This window comes from Taudactylus pleione, unplaced genomic scaffold, assembly GCF_031769625.1.
Source record: "Taudactylus pleione unplaced genomic scaffold, aTauple2 ptg000205l, whole genome shotgun sequence".
NCBI classification, from domain to species: Eukaryota; Metazoa; Chordata; class Amphibia; order Anura; family Myobatrachidae; genus Taudactylus; species Taudactylus pleione.
The window spans coordinates 5,020,318-5,033,264 of NW_028284607.1; the positions used below are offsets into that span (position 1 = coordinate 5,020,318).

The 12,947-nt window shown below is 42.5% G+C and overlaps 1 protein-coding gene across 1 annotated transcript in view; it reads left to right on the forward strand.

The window, feature by feature from the left end:
• Positions 1-12,947, forward strand: part of GGT5 (gamma-glutamyltransferase 5) — a 104,195-nt gene that overhangs the window by 31,475 nt on the left and 59,773 nt on the right. The window contains exons 2-6 of the mRNA XM_088477871.1: positions 6,023-6,153; positions 6,245-6,340; positions 8,392-8,581; positions 9,210-9,367; positions 11,280-11,426. Coding sequence (XP_088333997.1) covers positions 6,023-6,153; positions 6,245-6,340; positions 8,392-8,581; positions 9,210-9,367; positions 11,280-11,426 — 722 coding nt within the window. The remainder of the gene's footprint in view (positions 1-6,022; positions 6,154-6,244; positions 6,341-8,391; positions 8,582-9,209; positions 9,368-11,279; positions 11,427-12,947) is intronic.

Below are 12,947 nucleotides of genomic sequence, written 5' to 3' on the forward strand. Positions count from 1 at the left end.
CAGAGGCAGGGACTGGCTGGCAACTGTTACCCTGGGGGGGCAGATGCAGTGAAGTGGCCCCAGCTTTTCTACCAGCCCTCCTTGATAGCCCCCTACATAGCTGTCTTTCACTGCCAGGTTCTTCCATAAAACACTGAGCCACTTGCAGCACACACACTGACCTCACAGCAGTCACTGACCCCTGTCAGCTCTCCCCTACCCCCATGTGTCTCTTCATGGCCTCCCTCAGTTCACCACACACACCCCTGTCTCTCAATGTCCTCCCTTAGCTCCTACCGTGTGCTCTCCAAGGCCTCCCTAAGCTCCACTCATCCTCGTGTGTCTCTCCATAGCCTCAGTTCCCCACACTCCCACTCCCCCCACTCCCACTGTCTCTTTATGGCCTCCCTTAGCTCCTATCCTGTGTCTCTCCATGGCCTCTCAAAGCTCCCCCCATCCTCCTGTGGATCTCCATGGCCTCAGCTCTCCCAACCCCCTCTGTATCTCCATGGCCCTCAGCTCCTACCTTGTGTCTTCCTACAATGGCCCCCCTCAGCTCCCTCCTCTCAGCAGCCACACTTTCCTCTCCTGGCCTGGTCAGTGCTGGGTCTGCTGAGCACCTCATTGCAGCGGCGGTGGCTCCTCCTGTGTCCTTCTGTCACAGCACTCGAATGTCAGGATGCCACGCATGTGCCAAAAGCAGAACAAAAATATTTTTATTGCGCTGGGTCATGTGTCCCGGCAAACTGGCCCCTTCATGCCTGGGCCTGCTGATTACTCCAGCAGAGAGGGAAACAAACGAATGGCCGTGGAGCATTTAGGGGGCTATTTAATAAACATAATTATCTAATTTTTTAAGCATAAAAGCTGGAAAATGTGATATTTATGGGGCCTATTCATTATACCTTAAAACTCTCTGGAGGTAATTAGGATTAGAACTCACATGGAGTTCTACCTAATTACCAGAGGAATTCATCATTCCTCCTCCCCATAACTATCTATTTCGAAAATCTGTCATTTTTGCGATGACAGCTTTTTGGGAAATAGATAGTTATCTCTATCTACACTAACTTACCGCAGCTGGAATCCGTTTTGCGCATGCGCTGTTACATTCGCAAAGCCAGCGCAGGCGCTGCATTGCCTACAGCGGCGGTAAGTTTGAATCCCCCCCCAACCCCCTCACCCCCCCCGCTCACCTCCCTCCCCGTCCCCACACTTACCTGCCCGTTGCAGCGCCTCTGGCTCCAGTGACTGTGCTGTCACGTGTTCTCCCAGCAGCCCACAGTACAGTTTAGGAAAAAAAAATATATATATTTTTTTTTTCTAAACTTTGTGTTCTGCTGGGAGAACACGTGACAGCACAGCCCCAGGAGCCAGAGGATGGACCAGAGTGCCGGAGGAAGACGCTGGGGGACCTCACCAGGTGGAAGCAGATAAGTGTCACCTGCTATTCGCCACCAGTGGCGAATAGGAACTCCAGGGGAGTGTGGAAATTAATGCAGGGGGACTTAGCAAGGAGATATCAGTGATATCTCCTGTGCTAAGTGTGTTCATGAATACTAAAATAATGTTTATTAAGGAAAATGTCTTTAAAAACGTTATTTTAAAAACGTTATTTTAGTGTTGATGAATATGCCCCCAAGTCACATATTTTTCACTATTTCCTGAACACGCAGCCTCCCCCATAGAATCTAATGGGGGTTTATATAAACTGGAGAAGAGATATTTATCTCTTTTTTTTTTTTAACAAACTTATCTCCATCTCCAGATAGTGATAAGTAGACTTTCCCCTTCAGTACTGAACTGTTGGCACTACATTCCCATACACATATAATGGGCCTGATTCAGAGGTAAATGCAGTATTGATGTCGGACACAAACGGCTGATGCGCATCCTGATTGTTACCACTGGTGGATGCAGAACGAATTTGGACACGGTAGTTTTGGGGGCATTCCCGGGGTGTACCTGGGGCTAGCTAGTCAGTTGCAGGAGTGTCGCGGTCAGCGACTGCGTCCAAAGACACAATTACACTGACATCAACAACCATGTTCCGATGGACATTCTGCGCCTCCGTAGGGCTGCTTGTGTACAATATTGTGACCAATGGTATGTCGGTACAGGATTTTTCTAGACAGCAGGTGGGTGTCTCAGTAAAAAGTCCATCGGTTATGGCAATAGCATAAAGTCACAATCACGCTGCGGCAAAAGACGTCGCTGCATCCACCTCTGAATCAGGCCCAATATATATATGTATTGATAGATAGAAATAAATAAAGACATGAATATGTTACGACAAATTAGGAATATAGCAACCCCATCAGTTCAAGGAACAGAAGTCAATCAACAAATTTTTAAAAGGAATACTTATTTTGAGAAACATATATATATATATATATATATATATATATATAATATGGGTTGGGTACAGGAATCCTGACGCCGGCATCCCGACAGGGTTGGCATCCTGTGCACCAGAATACCAGAGGTCGGTATTATGACCGCATCCCATATTTTTATATATATATATATATATATATATATATATATACACACACACACACACACATATGTGTAATATGGTTGCGAAGGTCTTGAGAGAGTTCTTTGCTTTTACCCATCACGAGATGTTTTTTTGTGTGACACCTTGGTAATGAGACATCTTTTTATAGGCCATTCGTTGGGACTGAACCAACTTATATTAGTTTGCACTTCACAAGGGGCAGGGTTGCTTTCTAATTACTGATACATTTCAGCTGGTGTCTTGGCTTTCCATGCCTTTTTGCACCTCCCTTTCTTCATGTGTTCAATACTTTTTCCCTGTGTCAGTTCACATTATTACATATAACTTAATTTATAGACATCTATGGTTTGATATCTTTGCATGTAGCAGGAGGGCACAGTACATATATAATATATGGGAGGGCAAAGTGTGTGTATATATATATATATATATATATATATATATAGACATCCATCAGGCAGAGGCACTCGTCGGACTTCCAAACCATGAGGCAAATAAAGACACACCAAGTGTTTCAACTTTTCGGGTTTATTTCAACCCTTTGTCAAGAAACACTTGGTGTGTCTTTATTTGCCTCATGGTTTGGAAGTCCGACGAGTGCCCCTACCTGATGGATGTCTGTCTGAAATTTTCTATTGCTGGCACCCCGGTTGTCTTATTACATGGAGGGAGTGCCAACCTTATGGACTCTATATATATATATATATATATATATATATATACACGGTAGATATACCTATACCTATATCAGACCCCCCTCCCTGCAGCACACACAAACAGTGGCCATCAGACCCAATTCCCCCAACGCAGCACACATATATCAGCAGCTGCTGGACCCCCCAACTTCCCCTGATTCCCTGTCATAGGCTCTCCCCTCCTTTCACCCAGTACCAGGTTGCAACAGTGGCAGGCGGCCACTCCTGAGTCCAGGATCCCGTCCCACCCACCCGCAAAGACCACAGCGGCCCCTTGTAATACTTAGCAGCCATTACTGAACATGATGCCCAGCCAGTTCCCGTGAGCCTGAACCACCCTTTCTGTATGGCACCTGAAAAAATAGAAGCCTTCAACACTTACCTTCTGACACCACGCCCGCTTTCACATTCCTCTGTGACGGCCCCCTGTTTGACATCTGACGTCATCTGCCTCTTCCTGGTCCAAAAATGCACCTGCCCTAACCAGCACAAATACATACATATTGCATAATAACAACCCTGATGAGTTCGCCGGGACATGCCATTTTTGCCTCGCCTGTCCCGCAACAAATTTCTTTTGAATATGGAGATAATAAAAATACGATATTTATGTTATTCATCCCACAGCTGTGTCATGTACATGCAGAGCACAGCTGAGGGCGGGTCTGAAACATCAAAATCGCATCGACCCAGGGGGCAGATGGCACCCTGCATCCCGGCCCAGTCTGCCTCTGGGCAGAGGGCTTAAGTTTGGAGACAATGTACTCAACCCAGTACAGCCAGAGAATGGAGTAGAGTTTGGCTCTACTCTGATAGTCACAGGGTACAAGCAGATGCAGGCGTCTTGAAGTAAATTGGTGTTTATTTCTTAAAAAATATGTCTTTACAAAGAGAGGTACACCACCGCTTATAATTATCAGACCTGCTTACAGAGCCACATCAGCCCTTTAAATACAGAAAAAACACATAGCCTTCAAGAGTACAGCCGAAAGCCTCATAAAATATGTTAACAAATAAGGAAACTGTCTCCCAAAATATAACTTACATTTCACAGGCACTGGTCAATTGCATTCCTCCTTGAATATATTTGCTAAAATCAAATTACCTATGTGGTTTAAACAATAATATAATTAGCATATGGATATCCTCGAATGTACAGGATATTCTTAAAAAGAAAAAGCAAAATGTGTTTTTTTTTTCCACAAATTACCTGCTGTACTTTTCACACCGAGACACACAGGAGACCCCCCAGAGTGCATTTCTAAGAAGGTGTTTCAAATTAACATTAAGCCTTTGCTGATCTCAGGATAGAGGGCCTGATTCAGAGGTGGAAGCAATGCCGATGTTTGCGCAGTTTAACGATTATTTGATCATGCTATGTGTGAAAAGTCCTGAAAAACCTTATGGCACCTGAGTTGTCCTGAGTGTATGGCTCTGTATGCTGTTGTATATGGAATCACAGAGCTGGCAGCGCAACACCAAAAGTGTTCCTGGTAGGTAATTGGGAGGTGGGCTGAAGTGAACTAAAAAAAAACATCTCATGAGCGTGTAAGTGAACGTGACTACATTCTCAAACACAGATTCACAACCACAGATGCCATGTTTATATGGAGTTGAGAAGGAGACACTGCTCCTGCCATAGGCTGGTGCAAGGGTCGATGGTGAGGGTATGCAGTCGGGAAGCTGGCGGACCTAATCCCGACAGTTGGTTTCCCGACTGCTTAATCCCGACGAGGGTTAAATGACAGGCGTCTAAATCTAGACGCTTGTCATTTTACCAACCCCGGGAGACCGGCGCCCGGCATCCAGATCAAAGGGACGCCGAGCGCGGATAGCTACTTTAGGTTTAGGGCTCCCGGGGGGACTTAGGGTTAGGCACCCCCCCGGGAGGTTAGGTTTAGTCTAGGGGAAGGGGGGATTAAGGTTAGGCACCCCCGGGGGGGACTTAGGTTTAGGCGACGGGGAAGGGGAGGTTAGGTTTAGGCACTTAGAGGGTGGATTAGGGTTAGGCAATGGGAGATGGTTAGGGTTAGGGGAGGGAATTAGATTAGTCCATACTTTAGGGACGATCGTGATTTTCACCCATGTCGGGCAGCAGCTGTCGGGATTCCAACCGCCGGACAGGCGTCCGGCAGTAAATCATACCCATTCCATGGTGAGCACAATGGTATGCTGATGGTGTAGTGTTTGGAACCACTGGCAAAGTTGCACCGACCATGGGCATTGAAAGTAGACGTTTGAGGGATTGCACTCTCCAGCACTCGCTAGCACAAAATGGGAAGGCTGAAACTAAAATTTACATACAACCACAGCTGTGACTCATCTGTGAAAACACCTCTATTTCCTCTGTTACCTAAGTCTGATGTCTAGGTATCATCCTCGATTCTACCCTCTCGTTCTCTGCTCACATCCAGTCCCTCTCCCATTTTTGTCGTTTCCATCTCTGCAATATTAACAGGATCTGCCCCTTACACCGGAAGCACTAAACGCTTATTCATGCCCTCACCTTAATTTTTGTATTTGACTCCTCCCTGGCCTACCGATCTCCCACCTTGCCCCACTTTAGTCTAATCTCAGCTGCTACAAAACTCATTTTCCTTTCGCAACGCTTCCTGCTGCCCCCATCTACCATTCACTCCAATGGTTCTTGCTCACCTTCAAAACCCTCTCACATTCCATCTCGCCCCTTATTCACTCTTCCATTGACTGCCTCTCCTGTCCTTTCTAACAAACACTCCTGCTAAAAACTCATCTTTATCCAGGCCTACCACCCATCCTCCTTACTCTCCGGCCTCCACAATTTAAGAATCAAATTTCTTTCTAACAGGGACATTCTGAAGCAAGGGGGCTCTCCTGTGGATAGTGCGATTGCTGCATTGATTTGTACCTCAGTGACTCACCCACAGAGCATGGGTCTTGGTGGTGGTGTCATTTTTACCATCTACAATGCATCTACAGGTATGTGTCCTTATTTAATCATCACTATGTCAATAGCAAAGTATGCAGATGACTTACTACTAAATCCTTTTGATGAAATTCTCTTTTATAGGAGAAGTTGAGGTCATAAACGCTCGAGAGACAGTGCCCAGCAGATCTCCTCAAGATTTAACAAAACAGTGTTCTAGTACTGGTGTTTTGAAAACCGGTAAGAGTTATAGTCAGGGAGAATGCAAAATATAAACTTTTATGTACAGTATATATAGCAAAGCACATGACTCTCCACCATCAAGTCGATTAGTTGGGTCTTAATTTGCATGTGGAAACTTATTTAACAAGAATCATAGTGGTATGAGTAACGCTGCAATGGTTCTTCTGTAATCAACAACTAAAGATGGCAATAACAAAGAAAATCATAGAAAAATATTCTTTGTATTATTTTGTGTAAATATGTTAAAATATATTTTTTAACTAATTTTAACAATTTATTTTATTATTAAAATGGAACTGAAAGCACAAATCAGTACCAACGTGCATGAACAGGCTAGCCTGAGACTGGCCCAGCAAAGCAGTAAATTACTCTTAACATGAAGGACCGTATTGCTGAGACATCTGAGTAGATTTTAAGAAAAGGGGACATCTACAACTAAAAGCTCCACTGTATTCCAGTTTTCAAAGACCAATCCCCCTGTCCGCCTGAAAATTCACAATGCTTATTTCCCCATAATTCAGGCTCCTGAATCATCCGTATTTGGAGGATAAGTTGGAACATGGTCAAACATAATTGTCTACAGGGCCGGATTAAGCCTTCGGGGGTCCCGGGGCACTTAAGTCAGGGGGCCCCTCTCCCTCTTGTCAGCACCACCTCCCCCGTCTGTGCCCACTGTGTGTACGCCCCCCCCCCCCTCAACTCCATGAAGCTGTTAACTAATTAGTTATATATAACTAATGGCCAAAATTGCGGACACATTTTGAAATTTGAAAGTTTTTCAACATTGAATGCTTATAAAAACTGTTTCACTTCAAGTATGGCAATGATTCATATCTCAAATGAAATTAAATTTAATGCTGAATTCACAAAATAAACAGAGGTCAAATATTTGCATTACAAGGGAAGTTATGCAGTGAAAACAACACTTAGGACAGTAACATCATAAGTACACAGGGTTTTTCACCCTATCAGTATTTTGGTGGGTATCCTTTATTTTTCAAGACAGCAGCACAGCTGCTGAAACACACTTATGGAGTTATGTCTGGATAGAGAGAATGTGGGTGTGGCCCAACACATTTCATCACTCGTTATGGGACTCCTCAGGGGTGTGCTGATCGATTGGTGAATCTTCTTGAGTATAGATGGTGGTAGGGATATGCATAATTCTATGCATATGATTGGTCCATTGGATGACAATGCAAATAGTTGGGTGGATGTGTCACAATCCAAAACCTTCTTATTGGTCAGTGAGGTAGCTGCTGTTATTGAGACGTAAACATGGCTTTCTGTATGTTACTACCAGTAGGCTTATGAAGAGAGAGTAGACATATTAATATCACGTTGATCGTGCATTGTGTTACAGAGTTGTTTGTACTATAGATATATGGGCTGGAGATTCTGGGGGGTAGATGTACTAAGTCTTGGAGAGAGATAAAGTGGAGATATATAAAGTACCAGCCAATCAGCTCCTGTCATTTATCAAACACAGCCTATAAAGTGACAGTTAGGAGCTGATTGGTTGGTTCTTTATAAATGTAACAATTGCAACTCTCTCCAAGCTTAGTACATCTCCCCCTGAAATTTGATGCATGCTGGGTGGCAGGATTTAGTGGTATACTGTATGTTACTATTGAACTAACTCAAATACTAGTAGGGACTATTATAGTGAGACTACTTAGAGGGAAGGAACTTCCTTCTAAATAGGAATGCTTCACCATGCCCATAGCAAAATTCACAGTAATGCCGCTATAGTGTACCGTGCAGCCAGCTATGCTCTGAAAAGAACACAATGTGATCTTTTTCTGAGCATACATTCTGCATGGCTTTAATGATAGAGAAGAAATGCTGAATTGTATCCCCGAGGCAACTAGCAGTCAATGTAGTGTCTGATACAGATTCAACATTGAAAAATGAATAAGAAAAATGAGTCTAGCAACTGCATGCAAAAAGTATGAAGTGGAGGCATGATGGTGTTTGGTTGGTTGGTTAGTAAAGGGTTACAGAAATAACTGATCTAGTATCCCCTAACCTCAGGTTGTCCCATGCAGGAGTGCAATGGATCGGGGTGCCGGGGGAGCTGAGAGGATACAAGGTTGCACACCAGAGGCATGGGCGGTTACCATGGAAATCACTCTTTCAGCCAACAATTAATTTAGTCACCAATGGGATAAAGATCTCAAATACTCTGAGCAAATTCCTGACACCCTTTAAAGAACTAATAAAGAATCATAGTCTGTGGTAAGTACAAGAGCTGGAGAAAATATATTCAGTAAGCAGCAGTATGGAGGTGTCTTTTTTTTTTTTTGCCTTTTTTATTGTGGATTACATTTTTTTGTACTCAACGTGTGCCTCAAAAATGATAAAATGATCTGCATAGAGAAGGAAATACACATATTGCTTCTATGCACACAATACAGGCGCATTAGTTGCATCGGCCCCTACATTTTGGTATATATGTGGTGTAATATTGAGCACACCTTCTCACTAGCAGAAACCTGAAGCTATATACAAATAATGAGGGGGTTTCATGGATACTAAGGTACTGAATGCACCGTGACCTCCTATTAAGGTTATATACAGATGTGTCCTGCTAGATCTTTGCTGCTTTCACAGCCATGCTGCCATAGGAATGCATGGTGCCATCGCAGTGTGCGGCGTAGCATAGAGTATGCTGTTGCGGGTTAACGCATGGCGCGATGCGTGAACACGTTTGTAGCGCAATCAGCAAAGATGTAGCAGGACACATCTGTATTATACGACTGTGCTGGCTTCTTTCTCCACTCTAAATGTGGTTATCTCTAGACACATACCTTGTAATCCGCTGCACAGGAAGCTGCGTGATGTTCTGTATCTCTTTGTCTCCTAGTGAGCTGTTCTGTGAGGATCATGAAGTGTTACGTGAAGGACAGTTTGTAAACTTCACCCAGCTAGGGCACACTCTCAGGATAGTGGCAGATAAAGGAGCTGACAGCTTCTATGAGGGCCCCATAGCAGAGAGAATGCTAGAGGATCTCCACAAGCAAGGTGAGTTACCACTCTAATTTCTACCTCTTGCCTACATGCTCTAGCAGTATATTCATTTTCTGGCCTGAACCAATCATAACACAGCTCCGCTTTTACAAGGAACTAGTGAATTGAGGGCTGCATTCTAGTCACTTTCATGTCCCAGTGATGCTAATAGTTCTTACTGAATTGATAGCTGGAAACTCAAATTTTTTCAGCCCATAAAAGATATGCATACAATCATCCATATTAAAAGTTGGATGGAAACTGGGCACATGCTATGCACCAAGGGGTCAATCCTATTAGGTGCGAGTTGCTATTTTCACTTCGAATTCGCATAGCAAATTAATTTTGCAATCCAATTAGCAACTCGCACTGAATCAGTCAGACTGAATTCACAACTTTCCACTCGCACCTCCCCGAGGTCAGAACTCCGTGCTGAACCCCTTGGACACCGCTCCTAATGACTGATTAGGCATATGGAAGCTTCCAATTAGCTTAATTAGTCCAATAATTACATGTCATTTTTTGGGGTAAAAAAAAAAATGTCCTCAAATTGCCCCCAAATCAACTTTTTCGTTAGTTTCGGCACCACAAATTTAATTACAATAATTAAGTTGGTTTTTTTTCAATTTTTCAAAGTACCCCAAAATCACCCTTTTTTCCTACTGTTTTTTTTTTTCAATTTTTGTTTGAGATTAAACAAAATAAAGTTTTTTTTGTTTTTTTTAAAATAATTTTCTGGAATTTAAAACCTCCCCGCACAAATCAGCCATTTGACACCATTTAAAAACCTACAGTACCTTCCTAATGGCCACAAACAGCCTTCTATATGGTCCTGCTAATGAAATTATCCATTTTGGGGGGTCCAGGATGGTCTCCCCACATTTTCATGTATTTCTCGCAAATCTCATTTGGCAGTCAATTCGCACCCTGCTACTGCGAGTAGGAGTGCGCTTCTCTGTGATGTCTGCGAGTTTCAAGAAACAAACTCGCTACTCGCCATTCGCACCTAATTGGATTGAGCCCAAAATGTGTATATTCCCCCCTATGCAGAGTTGTATGCGTCTTGGTGTGCACATACCCTCTCTGTGTACTTCTTTTTCTTCATGCATCATAAATCAACATATCAGTGCACACTACCCTATATTAGGTGCAAAATGTAGGCATCCACTCATACTTGACAACTCTCCCTTATTGTCAGGGAGACTGCCTGAAATAGAAGCAATCTCCCTGACTCCCTGAAGAGCCTAGCAATCTTCCTGATTCCACCTTACCCTCATTATGTAGCTATTATATACTTAAGAAACAAAAAGAAATCAGAGCTATATACATCAAATAGGATCATTAGTGCCATTTCCTTGCATTGGTTAGAAGACACATTGAACCCTATAGCTACAGTACATGCATTTTCATATAAGGTTTATTGTGGCCACTTACATGGAACCACTAGTAAAATACAATACATGTAGATCTTACTAACTGCTTTGGGGCTCATTTACATTTGGATATAAATCAGTATTATGACACGCCTCTCAGATGTAGCAGTACACGCCCACTTTACCGCCGCGCTCATAGGTGGTGCTCTCACAATCTCCCTAAAATGCTTTTTCAAAAGTAGGCAAATATGCATCCACTTCACTTATGTTCATTTATGCCCACAGTTGTGTTGACATGGCCTGACAGAATTCGCCGCTTTGCTGAATGCACAGCGCGAAAACACACCAGACACGCTCCGAAAACAGGCACTTGTTTAACTCTGCCCAGACTTTAGGACCGTCACATGATCATTAGCGGTGGGATTTTGGGTTCTCATTGTTCCTTCTCTTTCCTTTTTCAGTTATATTTTCTCAATCCCTTATTTTCCATTTTGTCTTAATAGTTCCTCCTTTAATCATTCACCCCAGCATTTTTATATTGTTTCTTGCACTAGGAAGCATTCTGACACTGGAGGACTTTCGAAATTATGAGGTGCAAATAGTAAAACCATTACGTTTGTCTCTTGGAACCCACACGTTATTTTCTCCACCTCCTCCAGCAGGGGGAGCTTTTCTTAGCTTCATCCTTAATATCCTTCAAGGTAAGACTACATGATTATTTTCTAGGCACCTCTGTGACTGTTCTCCACCATTGACTGGGATAGAAATGTCATCCCTACAGTTAAATTTTATGTTGTGAATAAAGTGATGTCAAAAGATGGTATTTCCTTTTAAGTGATGATGCTATATTATATGGCTATATGCTATGTTATGGTACTATTCGTCTTTCAATGTTTGTATGTAATATATACACAAACAAATGATGCCATATTCATCGCGGTGAGAACTGGAAGCAGTACCTCAAGTGAAGCCCCTGTTAGTGGGCTCCAAAAATACAATAATACAATAGATACTTGAGGGTAATATATACACAAACAAGTTATCCCTTATTCCGCGCTGAGAACTGGAAGCAGCACCTCAAGTGAAGCCCCTGTTAGTGGGCTCCAAAAAATACAATAATACAGTAGATACTTGAGGGCGCTAATGTATAATAATAACACAGTCCTACTTAATTTGATTTGCATATAGAGTCTTTAGTGTGATGATCAAGATGGTTCATTAGAAGTCTTATAGCTTCTTTATTCAGTTCGTAGCTGTAGCTTCAAGTAACTGTTTCAGAATGAATGGTCCTGAAAATAAACCCGCTCACCAGAAAGTCACCCAAGAAAAATGGCCAAATGGCCTCTCATTAGAAAATTCCAAAACATATTTATTTATATAAAATACAAATATTTGTACACTTGCTTACATTTAAAACATGAATCATACAAGAAAAGGGAAATAAAGTAACATCAAAATAACAATACACATTTTATTAGCCCGATTCGCAACATGTATTAATCTGTAGCCAGAATCATTTTTCTAGAAAAGATACTACATCAATACCTTCATTAACCACTTAACTGACGTGGGTGTATGGGATTCGAACGCAGCCAGCTCTGCTTCAGCTGACAAGGTGCGACCACACCGCCCTGCTGTGTTTTTGAAGAGGAAATTTATTCTATACATGTGCAGAATGGATCTCCTCTGACTCCCCCGAACTCTCCTGGGGACCCGGCAATTTCTGACCGGTTTTGCTGGAAAAATTGTCAGTTAAGTAGCTTCTCTTTTGGACAGGAATAATTCTCTATTGCACCCCCTAGGGTTATTTTTAATGTGTTCCACTATTGTCAAGGAGAGGTCTTTAATATCTGACCCATGTACTTCTGCAAAATGTCTAGGTAGACTATGGGTTTTTACTTTGTTTAATGTTGCGTAAATGTTCTTGAATGCGTATTTTAGTACTCCTTTTTGTTTTTCCTACAAATGCTAGTCCACACTTGCATGTTATTCTATAAACCACAAAGTTTGTATTACAAGTCACTATTTCATTCAACATATATTTTCTACCATTTTGTTCCCATTTAAATGTTTGTTTTTCCATGTTTGCAACAAATGTAACGATTACATGGGAAGCAACCCATTCTTTTACCCCAAAAATCATGTTTTGCTGATATGATGGTATCATTGACAGTTTTCAGTTTACTGGGTGCTGCCATGCTTTTTAAATTGGACGATCTCCT